This window comes from Triturus cristatus, chromosome 6, assembly GCF_964204655.1.
Source record: "Triturus cristatus chromosome 6, aTriCri1.1, whole genome shotgun sequence".
Classification (NCBI taxonomy): domain Eukaryota; kingdom Metazoa; phylum Chordata; class Amphibia; order Caudata; family Salamandridae; genus Triturus; species Triturus cristatus.
Window position 1 is genome coordinate 760681384 of NC_140589.1, and position 14187 is coordinate 760695570.

Below are 14187 nucleotides of genomic sequence, written 5' to 3' on the forward strand. Positions count from 1 at the left end.
ACAGTCCATTACTGTCTAAAAAAACAAATGCAACCACTTTCCCCAACAGTACAAGATCTTATCTGCTACATTTACAACTAGCAGGACTTGCATAAACCTCTGTTAGGTTACACTTAGCTGCACTTGCTGCCTATATGCAAAATAGACAAAGATGTCTTTATTCAAAACTCCAGTTATTAAAGCTTTTTTGGAGGGACTAAAAAGAGTAATTCCTCCCTCTATCCCACCAGCACTCACATGGAATATAAACATTGTTGTTGCTAGGCTTATGGGTCCTCCTGCTGATCCATTGCATTCATGTGATATACAGTATCTCACATGGAAAGCAGCTTTTAAAGTCGCTATTACATCCCTCAAACTGATAAGTAAACTTCAAGCGCTCACCCTTGAAGAACCTTTTTGCCAAAGTCGTCAAGATAAACTAGTACTAATAACAAATTCCAAATTTCAACCAAATCTAGTTTCTACTTTTCATATTTACCAAACCATTGAGCTCCTTGTGGTTTTTCTCAAACCAGACTACGTGGCGGAAAGAGCGCCCCCCGCCAATGTTAAAAGAGCAGTAATGGATTACTTCGAGTGAACAAAGCCTTTTTGAAAAACTCAACCACTCTTCATAGCTTTCTCAAACCCACACAAAGACTTACCTATTTCTAAAGCAGGATTCGCAAGGTGGACAGTAAAATGCTTTCAAACTTGCAACTACAAAACTACTAACCGGTTGAAACTTGCATCTGCAAGAGCTTAGGTCACACACAAAAAAGGCGACTCCATGGCTTTCCTAGGAAACATTCCACTAGCATATCTCTGAAAAGCAGCTTCATGGAATAACCCACATAAATTCACAAAACACTATTGCGTTGCTGTCTTAGCTAACCAACAAGCTAGAGTGGGCCAAACACTTTTTCAAGCATCTACGTCAACTATTAGCTTGCCACTGCTTTTGGGGAGCACTGCTTTACATTCAATGCAAAGCATATGTATCTGCGGCCAACACATGCTACAAATGGAATATATTACTTACCCTATAAGCATCTATTCGTAGCATGTATTGCCGGAGATTCATATGCGTCCCCCCCCTCCTCCCTGGAAGCTAATGGTTCACGTACACACTATTCATAAATAATACATTCTTCTTAAACTATATCTTTGCATGTTCATCTTTACGGTCTCTCTACTGCTCCTATGTCAAGCTGTCCAATGAGCCAAAAACAATCCAACAGTGGAGCCGATGACCATGTGCAATGCAGACTATAGGTAGTCACCTATATCTTGTGACTCGAAAGACTTCTTTGAAGAAAAACAAGCTGCAAACGTCCGAGCCCAACACTACATGGCAGGAGTATGCTAAGCATATGAATCTACAGCACTACACGCCACAAATAGATGCTTACAAGGTAAGTGACATATTCCTTGCCTAACTTACAGCTTTTGCCTCTTTGCTACTAGCAGTACAACTATCATTATTAGTGTTTTTTCCCCAGAACAGAAACAGATCTCTTTGTGGGTCGGGTCTCGATGCATGCATAACAGCGCTCATCCCCAAAATGTCTCCTCTCTCCTTACTGTGTTTTTTGAGTCTCATTGATCCAGGTGTTTCCAACCAGTCGATCGTGAGCTACCAGTAGCTCCCAGACACCTTCAAAGTAGTTCGCCGCCTTGGGGGGGGCACTTGATTGGCACGCACACAAAATAGCAGCACTGCTGTGGGGCTCCAGCTGCCCGAGATGCAAGATCCGTTAAAAATCCTTCTTAGTTTCAGATGCGTGCCGATTGCAATATGGCCTGCACTCTCCTATATAAAGAGAATATAATGTGGTAAACTGGAACTCCTGTTATGAGGAGCGACAGAAACAGAACGTGCAGTGCTCGCATTGGAAACCTCATACTGAAGAAGACTGAGACGCTAACGGGGAAAATCGAGCCAGAGGATTCCGTGAGCACCGGCATGGCCTGCGCACATAAAGCGACAGGCGAGATGAGAGGAGTCGCGATTGAGGTGGGATCCGTTTGAAGAACATGGAAACGCTCTGATATGCCCCTATAGCGAAAATTGATATGCGAGCATTGCTCACGACCCAAGCTCGATAAATATGCTTGCTGTATGGGCCTGCTGTTAGATGTTCTGCTACTGAGGGCCAGAGAAGCCACAAGGCGGGTGAGTCAAACTACACCCCTTTCATAACTACACACATCGTAGTCTGGAGAATGAGGCTCGATACCCCTGTAGAGACGTTTACGCGCTCGGAAGCGTCTGAAGTATGGTACTTTTGCGGCTGCATCCTAAAGTCAAACGCATTGCCTGTGGTTAGGTTGCATTGGCCTATGCACATACTGAAGCGCTCACTGAAAGGAGTGGCAAGCGAGGGCCTACCACATTTCAGGGAAGCAGCCCTAGAGCTCCGTGCACGGCCTTACTGGCTCCATAATTGAGGGTGCGGTTGTGCCTCCTGAAACAGCTCATGAGGAACTGGCAGTGATACCGTCAATTAATGCCTTATGAGGAGAGCATGGGTGTTGCTGGTAGGAGGGGAAAAAAAGGAATAGTGCAACTGAGTCCACAAGACAGCATTGGCCACAAATATAAATAACTGTGCGTAGAGGCCAAGTCCTGCTCCACAAGGCACCAACACCAAAAATCAGCTGGGGAGGTACTACAGTATGCATAGCTAGGACACAGCTGCCTGATTTACTTGCGCTCAAAATCAATGGCTAGAGACTTAAGATTTGACAAGGATGCCAATATTGAGCGTTAAGGACTGTGGAAAGTCAAGCAAACTGTTATCACTGGATGCAAGGGTCCAACAGGGCGACTGCTCTGATACGATATTGCGCCAACAGGTCCATTACCTAACTGAGGAATTGTTTCTGATTACGACACCTGCAAAGATAGATGTAAAACGAAGTCGGTCATAAACCTTGTAAGCATAAAATCATGCAGTCCCTATAAAAATACTAGTTATGTACCAATCATGGGTAGAACCGAAGGTAAACTAGTCCAGCTGACATTGGGGGTTGTGGGGTATTGTGTGAGTAATCTGAACATACCGAGCCAGATCATTCCCCAGACACAGTGCAGAATCCGGATGTAGACCTGAAAGCTTTGCTACTCACCATGAAGCACAGTCTTACCTCAATAGAAACTAAAATGGATTCAATGTCTGCTCGTAGGGATTCCATCACTCAGAAAATTTAAAAACACAATACCCGAATTGTGGAAGCAGAGCACAGGATATCAGAGGATACGCCAGATGGCCGGAAAGAACAAATACAGCAAATGGACCGCTTGTTGAGGGCAATTGCAGCCAAAAATGAAGATCACGAAGCGTGCTCCAGGCGCAATAACATACGTATTCTTGAAAGTACGAATACAGTCTGCATGAAAGAATACATAGAACGGATGCTCCTAACCATTTTTGGCCCAGACGCCTTTATTTCATACCTTTTTTTTGAGGGGGCACATTGATCTCTTGGACTGCGCCCTCCACCGGGTGCCAACCCCAGACCCATAATTGCCAGACTTCTTAATTATCAGGATCGTGATGCTGTCCTTAGGATAGCTAGAGAAAAGCGAAAACTCCAGTTTGAAGGCAACGTGCTGTCGATCTACCCAGATTTTACAAGCACAGTACAAGAGGCCCGGAAAACGTGTGTGTCCATGAAGAAGTTGCTACTAGGCTCCAATTGGCTACGCTATGCTGTACCCAGCGCGCCTGTGTCACCTATCAAGGAAAACAGCATATCTTTAACAATCCGTAGTAGATAGACTTTCTAAAACACACCGGCCGAAATGCGACCAAATCTGCCTCAGCTTGTTCTCCTGAGCGTTCCTCACCCCTATCAGAGCAGGGATAATATCTTCCTCAGAAAGATAGGTGATTAAGACTATAGTCATTTCGCTGGTCCATGGTATAGCTACAATATGGTGAACTGTGGTACCAATGTTTGAAACTGATTCCTGCAAATCATGACATGATGGTATGCTGAACGGTAGCTCAATTTATTACTCAACTTACTTTTTGTGAGAGAGAACAGCACAGGTGCAGAATACAAAGATAGGTCCTTGGAAATAACAGAAGTTATACTCCTGGGCACCCCTAGCTCCTTCTGCTTTATCCCGCCTATGCTTCCACTGGAGGAGGAGAGTTACAGGGCCCTCTGGTGATACCTCCTATGAAGAACCCCTGTACTTATTTTTGATTCTGTAATTGCTTATTATTGAACTCTACTCAGTGGCGGTTGCAACTATATACATTTTCTCATTCCTATTCTTTTTCTATCCACCTGCATCCTTATGGGAAAGGGCTGTGATGGGAAAACATTCCCCGTTAATACCCCCTACAGAATATAGATGGGGTCCTCTTGTATAGAGATAACATGCTTGTCGATTGTGGAAAGCAAAAAGATGCCATACATGCTATATGTACTGTGGTGGGGTTACGTTTTATTGTTTGAGGGGGGGAGGGAGTGGGAGAGTAGACTCAGACAAGTTTAGGTTGCCGTTGTGGGAGGGGGGTTTAGGGTTGTATATTCAGGAGTACAAAATGCAAAGTGATATAACTGGTGCAATACAGTCATTAGTATACATGTGCTTATTCATGCGATAAGATTGCACATCATTATCTTTACACTCTGTTATACTCATGACGCGACCAACTAACCGCTCTGAACGCCAATTCCTATCTTGGAATATTGGAGGTTTGAATAACCCATACAAATGCAGACATATCTTTGCATACTTAGTTAGACACAACATACAGGTAGCTCTCCTACAAGAGACGCACTTTAATCCTCAGGTTACTCCTACCTTTGCAGCTCGCTGGGTGGGACATCAAACCTTCTCCTCATACTCCACTTATGCCAGGGCTACAGCGATACTTATTAAGAAGAAATGTGCCAAATGCAGCTATGGGTGCCATTAAGTACACACAAGGCCGTTATAGTATCATGTGGGGCAGACTCTGACAACATACTATCACATTATTGAACTGTTGTGGGCCTAATTCAGATGATCCCACATACTTTACTACACTGTAAGAGAAAGTACTTAGCATCGGAACTACATGTTATATGGGGGGGGGGGGGGTTTAATAGAACATTGGAACCATACAAGGATAGATCACACCCCCTGCCCCATCACTACACAGCTTCCCAGAGCCAGATGCAGTGCCTTATTAATGACAACTGTCTTCTGGACGCATGGAGACACCTTCATCCAAATGGGAAAGGGGGCACACATAACTCAGCTGTACATAAAACATGGTCAAGGCTTGACTACTTGATTATTTCTTGGTGACTTGGGCCATGGATTGTGAAGGTTGAGCACTTGACACGGACCTATTCGGATCATTCTCCTGTAAAGATGCTCCTCACTATACACTACACGGAGGCAACAGCCAATTGCATTGGCCCCATACCTTAAAGACACTGCCCTAGGGTGGCTGGGGAAAACACAAAGAGAATTCTTGTCTGCTCCATTAGAAGAAGACGAGATCCGCACAGCGATTATGCAGATGCGATCTGAGAAGGCTTCGGGCCGGACTACTTTCCGGCCGAATTTTACAAAGCATCTGTGAAACATTTAGTTTCCATACTCAAACAGCTGTATGACGAAAGTAGAGAGATCGGTATCCTCCCCCATACTATGCGTGAGGCGGTGCTCTCCTCCTTGCTAAAGCCTGAAAAACCTGCAAATAAATTTGAGTCCTACAGACTTCTCTCCCTAATTAATTGTGATGCAAAAATGTTGGCTAAATTGCTGTCCAACAGGCTAAGCCTTCTCATGGAATCTCTGGTACTACCTGACCAGGTGGGCTTCGTTCCGGGATGGGCTACATCCCATAATCTTCGCACTCTTTTCTCTTTGATGCAGGATATAGATCCAGAGTTGGCAGCAGTGGCAGTATTTTTAGATGCCTTAAAGCTTTTGACTCTGTTGAATGGGATTATCTCCTCGGATCTAGCTCCTTTATTGCCAGCCACAAGCACGGGTTCTCACCAATGGCATACACTCAACCCCTTTTCCCATTTCCAGAGGCACATGGCAGGGGTGCCCACTACACCCCCTCCTCTTTGTGCTCGCCATTGAAACACTAGCAGCCAAATTGTGGCAGCATCATCGAGAATGTGCATTGCGTTACCCCTCTAGACACATTCTAGTGTCTCTATACGCAGACGACGTTACACTACATCTCAAAGACCCACAGAGCAGATGATATGCTTAGTGTGGGGTGTTAAACGACCCAGATTAAAATGGGAAATACTAACACGCCCATTTGGGTAGGGGGGATTTGAGGTTCCAGACTTAGGGCTATACTATCTATGTGCACAAGCGCACCTTGCGGTATACGGGTTCTACACGCCCACCCCTTCCATGCCGCACCTTGTGGTGAAGGGATATATGGAGCCAACTTTACTATCTGGGTTCATTGCTGTTAAACCAAAGATTAGGGATTCTGATCCCATGACAGTGACATGTAGATAGATGGCATGGCGTTGTCTAGCAGACTAGTTAAACATACTAATGCTCTATTCACCTTTGCAGTCCCTTCCTTTCCACTCTGGCTTGAAAGTAAGTGAAGAATTAAGCTGCAGGCAAATGCTACAAAGAGTCCAGGTGCAGACATGGGGTGATGGAGAGTAAATTCCGCATGCGAGAGCAATTCTTTCAGGGGACTGAGCACACGTCCATAGACCTATTCCTATATGTCAGGTTAAGACAAAATGTGCAGGCTGTCACACTGGAGTTCCCATGCGAACCAATGATACTACCCCCATTGCATAAAGTGCTTCAATCAACATCTCCCACACACGTAGTTTCTCTCCTCTACCACCGCACACAAGCCTCACTTGCAGAATGCCTGATAAGTGGACGTACACGCTAGGAGGAGGAACTAGGTACAGCGCTGCAAGATGCGCAATGGCTATACTGCTGCCAACAAACTGCTCAAATAACTTCCAGCAGCTGATTATGTAGAATACATTTAAATTTTTACACTGGCTATACTATACACCTGCCAAGATGCATCGGTTCCAGATGCGAGATAAAGATAAATGCGATCACTGTGGCAGTGCATTTGCAGACTTTTAACAGTTGGCATGGGAGTGTGTTCCAGTCCACCAATATTGGCAGCAGGTCTTTAGTGCATTGTCGCAAATGATTAAATCCCCCTTGCAGGTAGATTTCATTATGGCCCTACTGGGATACACAGAGGACATAGCAGTGCCATTTAGGAAATACACAGCACTGACGTTGCTTCTGGTCAAGTGCAGGGTGACATGCAGGTGGGGCAGGGGAAGAGCGCCAAAATGTAAGGAATGGATCTAGGATCTTATATTCTAGCCTGTACAGTCATTAATATATGTCGAACTCTTACCAATTGCGTCCAGGCTTAAGGATATCTGGGACCCCTTAAGAGCATATTTAGTAAATAACTAGCAGGGCTCTATACGGAACCAAAATGATAATGTTATCTAAGATGGGGAAGAGGACTGAGCAAAGAGTCACGACCAAGTAAGTGTTCATTGCAATTCACTATAAACGCACATTGCGACGTTAGAAGACAAAAGTTTAGAGATGGTGGAGTTGGGCTCAAGGGACATGAATTCTGTATTTACAGTATGATGTGCAATGTTCACAATGTAATACTACCGCTGATAAACTGCTTAATATAAGCTGACAACGATTACAGAAGTGTCATGGAATGTAAATGTGTCAATATGTGCTTTTTGATTGTAATGTGTATGTGCTCCTGATGTTACTGTATTTGAACTTACATAAAATCTTTATATTAAAAAAAGTAGCTTGCAGCCTTGAGTTCATTTTTAAATAAGCACAGGGTCTCCTTTTACTTTTAACATTAAGGAAAGGCTGTGTTTACATTATCATCATCAGGCTGCAGATAGCAGAGCCTGATAATGAGCAGTGCTCAGTCAAATTTATGGGCCAGGCTGGGTCACAGATATTAAGAACTTTAGTATTTAACTCTTAACTAAAAGTCCTTGTCAAATCAATATTGAAGCACGAGAACAAAATGTAGTTTCTGGAGGCTTTTGAATGGGAGGAAATCAAAATGAAAAGTTACATTAATGATTACCTTTTCATTTTAATTTTCTCCCATTCCAAAGTGTCATATTTACAAGCAGAAGTGTAGTGATGGCACTTCACACTTCCTTCCCCATAGTCTCCTGCCTAGCCTGTAGAATGTTGACATCATGATGATGTATTAGAATGCTGCAGTGCTCTTTGTTGGTCAGTTGAGAGTTAGGGCTGAGCTGGTACCATCCTGCTCCTGGTGGGGTTTTATTATTTCCTTTACTTTAACTTAATTTATGTACTCTTATCCTGTACCATCTACTTTTAATAAATATACTTGATCAATTACCTGGATTCAATGATCATCCTTCACTACAAGAAGGCCTTTTGCTCCCAGTGGCCAGTATACACTGTACCATATTTATAACTGGAACATAGTATTTTTTTTTAAATGGGAGAAATTTAAAGAGAAGAAAACTTTTTTTATGAACCATTAAGTATAAATTTCTTTCTCCACTCTCAATGAAGCCAAATAAGATTTTATGTTTTATGAAGCATGTTTATTCACTTAAAGTTCCCCCCATTCAAACAAATGTATTTTTCTGTTATCAATATGGCACCACATCTACAGGGCACTGGGAGCAAGATGCTTAGTGTTTGTAAATTTGACGCTTGAAAATGGAAGAAAATTTAAATAAGTTTTATACAATGCATATAAACAAAGTAAACTGTTTAGTTTCATGTTCCCGATATAGAGAAAAATACAGCCAATATTTTAAGTTGGCGAAATTTAAAGTGCAGAAAAATGTTCCATATTCTTAACATTTTTCTGCACTTTAAATTTCTCCCATTTGTATTATACATGTAACGGGGCCACATACGGCAAAAGTTATGATCAGTGCCACAAGTACATACAACACAGTCTCTGTCGCCTGCACACATATAGCCCACTCATACGCACACATGTTCATACATCCCCAAAGACCACGCTCTCACTAACACGCATGGCTGCCCTGTCAAAGTACCCCTAGTCAATGCATTTTTTTCAAACCAACGCATCTGGCTGTATGGACATTAGGCTTATAGTCAATTAAGCTGGGTGCATTGGGGTTTCCTTGTAACACGCGAGTTGTTTGGCCTTCAGTAGGTCACAATGATTTTCACTGGTCAGAAGTAGCTCTCACTACAGAAAAGGTTGGAGACCCCTGCACTGATCAGATTTACACCTTAACTTTTGGCACTTGCTTAGGAAGAAGCTACAGACCGCAGAGCTTACCATGACCAGAGTAATTCCCAATCCAAATATGGCTGTCATTGTTTGGCATGTCCAGGAAGCATTTGAATTTGGTTAGATGTGGCGGAGTGGGTAGAGGGTGGTTGGTCAAAATTTTATCCACAAGCAAATTAAGGTGCAATCTAATTTGTTAAATACTGGTCTCTGGCTAAGCAGAAGAATATGAACACCAACTATTTCTATGGAATTGGATTATTTGAAAGCACGATAATAATGCAAACATTCTACCTGCATAAAGTCAGTGTCCTCGACATTAACATATGCTTTCAGGTCCTTTGTAGAGAAACCAAATCCCCAACACAAAGATGCCAAGTCCTCCTGCGCCAGTCGTTGCCTTGTTTTTTTGCATTCGGATACTTGCACTCCAGGGTGTTTTCCACCAGGCAAGGATCCAAACAACAAATATCAGAATGCAAACTAATTTAAAAAATGGAGACTGAAGTCGGAGCTTACAGAGTCGGCTTGGTGCACGTGCCCTTGTCGAGCTTTATTATTTAATAAGCCTATGTGTTGGTGCCTGTTGCACCATCACAGCCTCGACAGACAGCAAGACAAAGTTAGGTTGTTCCCAGTTCATTCCTGTGCTCTGCCTGTTCACCGCCAGTTGAGGCGCTACGGTTAATGTGCCGTGCATTCTGCCAAGGTTGCACAATTTTAGAACGAGGCCCGTGCAAATTCTCCACCCCTGCAATCTACGAATCCCAACCCCTAAGGCCGTCGAGGACCCGCCATCCACCGGGAAAACACACTCACCTTCGGAGAGGTCCTCGATGCACTCGAATGTGATCTCAAACTGGAACGGGTTCTGGAAGGGAGACGGGTTGTCCAGCACCACTACATTGTTCACCTGCACCTTTGCCATATTTCGCAAACGCAGTCCGTGAAGGCGGGCGAGGCAGCACGTTGAAGCGCGCGGGGGTCTCGTGCGGACCCGTGTCGCGGATTTCAGCCAGCCTGCCGGACGGCTGCGGCAGAAACTTTTCCTTTTTTTTTTTTTTTTTATTTACACCAGGAACATCTCCATATTTGACGAGCAGCTCCCCAGTTTGTCTCTACTCCAAGCCATTCTGCCGTGCTGCTGCCGCCAGCCTTTCAGCCGATTGGGTGCAGTCCCGGGCTCCAGCCCTCCCACTGGAAGCCAAAGTCTCATGAATGCAAGATGGGCACCTCTTGGCAGGAAGGGCTGGAGCCTGCGCGGGGGGCTCCCCCTGCCGGCAGTCGGTGTGCGGCACAGCTCCCGCAGGAGGCAGTGGTAATCAGGTTAGTCTAACCAGAATAATACCCTGCCTCAAACTCGATGTGCTGGAATGTTCTCATTGGAAGCCCAGTGATGCAACTGAGTACAGAGTACAGACAGACAACCTTGGCGCAGGGGACATCATTTTTACACTTCTTTTGGAAATGTGGCCTTTATTGTGCTCTGAAATACTATTTACGGTGATTTACAGTTCAGTGCACTGCATTTGCCAGCACTGTAAAACTGATATAGTTTAAACTGTTAGCGGTGGGATGTTGGGTTTCCATTATCTATACCCGTTTTAAAATAAATCATACTTGCTACATTTCTAGTTGCCCCACACCTCAAGATTGCATAACTGCCAACATGTCAGAACTTCCAAGAGCTCGAAAGAGAGAGATTTGTATATTGGCCATTGGCTAATACAAAGTATGGAAAATATAAAAAAAATCCGCCGAGGAAAACCGAATCTCTGGCCTAAACTGAGAGGGTTAGCATGTATATGTTTTTGTTCCTTATCAAAGCATATTTTTCTTTCTGTTCTGGTAAATGTAGATTTGCTTTTCCTATTGTGAATCCAATTTACAGGTACCAGAATGTTACGGTAAATAAGGCAGACCGAGTCAATGATTATGGAAACAAACCTTTTTGTTTCTGTGCATTTGTGGAGAGGGGAAATAGGCCTGTCCATAACGACCCTTATAAAAATGTTTCACTGGTTCTCGAAGAAAAATAAAAAAGTAATATTTTTCTGCACGATCTTTCGAGTTTGTTTGCGTTGCATGAGCGTGTGTGCGCATTTCCGGAGATATCTAACGAAATTATGGAAGCGACGAGAGGCTGCATTCAAAGAATAGCAAAGACTGCCCCTGAATGAAAATGGAGCCAATGCTGCTTTCGATTTATCTCTCACCGAAATTTATAACATTTTACCAAATGTTTCAGAAAAATGTCCACGTTTCTTGAATTCCGTAGAATGTCGAACACAATCTCAAATGTAAATGGAATGAGAAAACATGAGAAAAGCAGAAAAGAAACGCTTTGTTGCAACCATCATTAAAAACAACGATATGCAATATATAAACTCATAAAATAAAATTTTATATATTTCAAATCAGACTCTTCTAATGCAGTAACCACCGGTCCTCGGAAATAATCAGCAAATTAGTATTAGCCACGACATGCTGAAAGACAAAATGTCAACGCCCATCTGTACAAGACAATCCGCATTAGGAGAAGAGATATGCCAATACACAGTACCTTCCAGAAAAAGGCCACAACCCTGTTACAGGTTATGTAACAGAAAAAAACCCATTTCAACATACGTGAGCCAAACAAGGTAACTAGTGGTTTTAAAGGAGCTTTTCTATGGAAAAAAAATCTGACCGAAACAAAAAATATGCTTATCTCTAAACAACTGATTTCTATTTCCTGTCTCTGCTATTTGTAGTTTTAAGGCAAAAGGCAAGTGTACTGTTTCAAGGCAGATACAGCAGACAGACTAAATTCCAGAAGAATGAACAAGTGAGGTGCTTGCTGGATGTCATCGTCTAATCATACACCTTAAGGCACTGAAATTTAACACACTAAGAGCTGAATCCAGTTTACTATAGCAAACAGTGTACCATACCACAGAATAATTAGGTGAATTAAGCCATCCGGGGACCTGTGCTACACAACTTCTAAGTGAGATAGGTGTGCGCTTAAGCCTATGGGCTTGGTACCAAAGTAACAGTTGTAGGAACCTGTTTTCTAGAAAAGTCCTTGGTTTTAAACAAATGATTTTAACCATTCTTACCTTTTCAGTGTAAGACACAGACTTCTTACAGGGGTAAAAACAACTAAAGTGAAGTCATAGTCATAGTCATAATTACTTTATTCGGCTTTTGTCATTGTAAAAAAACCATAAAAGCAGTCACATAAAAATACATCACTTAATTATACAAATGTATATACTAATATAACAACTAATTCATAAAAAGACATTTAAAAAGATAAGATTTAAATTAAAAGAAGGAAACTTCTATGAAACTGGAACATCGTGTAGTTTTTATAAATTCATTCGATGTCGAAAAATATATTTCAAAAACTTCACTATTGACCTTGCTATCCATTCCCCATCCAGTTGCTGTAAAGCCAGTAATGCTGGACAGCATCTTCTAATTCCGATGAGTCTTAAAAGCGGTATTAGCCATTTTTTCCGATACTCTCTGTAGAATTGGCAGAAAAAAACAGTATGAATTGTTGCCTGTTTGGAGATATTGTCACAAGGACAACAAGATAAAACCTTATTCCAATTGTTATTTGTTGGGAAGGCAACCAAACGGTGAAACAAATTCAGCCTAAATCTGACCAAAAGAAATCTTTCAAAGGTGGTAAAATCAAAGGTTAGGTAAGGGTGAATATTAGGAGTAATTTGAAGGGCGATGCTTTGTTGCACAGTTGGTTTTGACCCTTCATTAGCAATCCGGAGTTCTTCAAGATGGCTAAGAGACTTCTTTTTCAATGTTTTTCTAGATACCGCTTTGATTGAGGTTGGAACTAGATAGTATTTTTCCATACCTAAATCAGTTAAAAAATATCTTATGTAAGTTAGCCATCGAATTTTAGTTACAGAGTCCAGCTCCATACAGTCTCGGATTATTAATTGTGTGAAAGAGTTCTTATCCGAAGACCAGATGCGGTGCCAGAGTAAAAGGGGTTGAATTCTGGCTAAATCTGAAATGTAAGGAATGCCTAGTTCGATGTGACAAACAAAGGTCGATGCACTCGTGGGAAGAGATAAAAGGTATTTCAGAAAAGCATTCTCGATTACCTGAAGTGAGTGTGTATCTAGATAGCCTCACAGACCTGCCCCATATAATGCTACAGATTGACATTTAGCAATGTAAATTTTTAGTAGTTCCACGGGAGGTCTCTTGCCTAATTTTTGGGCAAAATTAACAATGGCCTTTGTAGTTCGTACGAAGTGAAGCTTTCTAGATTCAAGTGCTGCTTTCCATTGTAATTTATGGTCAATAATAATTCCCAAATAGGGATATTGAGCTGTAGTAGCAATTTTCTCTTGGTTCAAATAAATTTCCTTCTTAGTTTTTTTACTGGGACCAGAGGACATAACAAAAGTTTTTTTTATATTTATTCGTAAGTCTAAGGAGCCCATAAAATCAGAGTATCTATTCAAAGCCCTTTGTAACTCGATTGGGGTTCTTGCCAAAATCACCGCATCGTCGGCGTATAATAAGGCTGGGATCTGACGATCCTTAACACGTGGGAGGTCCTGACTCCCCTTCAGCATGGCTCTCTCCAAGCCATTAGTATAAAGGGTAAAAAGAAAGGGGGCCAGGACACACCCCTGTCTCACCCCTCTCTCCACATTGAATGGGGTGGTTAGTTCTCCATTTATCCCAAACCTTACCCTAGCTGAAGCATTAGAATACAGTTCGCGTAAAAAATTTAGTAGTGCTGTGTCTACTCCATATCCCGTAGTGTGGACCATAATTTCGAGTGGCTGACACAATCGAAGGCCGCAGACAGGTCTACCTAGACCATATAGACATTGCCTCCTTTAGCAGATGTGTATTTTCCCAGTAATAATGACAGGTTTAGGGCCTGGTCAACTGT

General features: G+C 42.6%; 2 protein-coding genes across 3 annotated transcripts in view; one reads left to right on the top strand and one right to left on the bottom strand.

Annotated features, from left to right (window-relative positions):
• The window catches only part of ASF1A (anti-silencing function 1A histone chaperone), a 39459-nt gene extending 28976 nt beyond the window's left edge, over window positions 1-10483 (bottom strand). Inside the window, exon 1 of the mRNA XM_085611284.1 lies at window positions 10083-10483. Within this exon, the coding sequence (XP_085467410.1) occupies window positions 10083-10191 (109 nt within the window). The 5' untranslated portion in view covers window positions 10192-10483. The remainder of the gene's footprint in view (window positions 1-10082) is intronic.
• MCM9 (minichromosome maintenance 9 homologous recombination repair factor) overlaps window positions 1-14187 on the top strand; it is a 325876-nt gene that overhangs the window by 181505 nt on the left and 130184 nt on the right. The window lies entirely within an intron of this gene.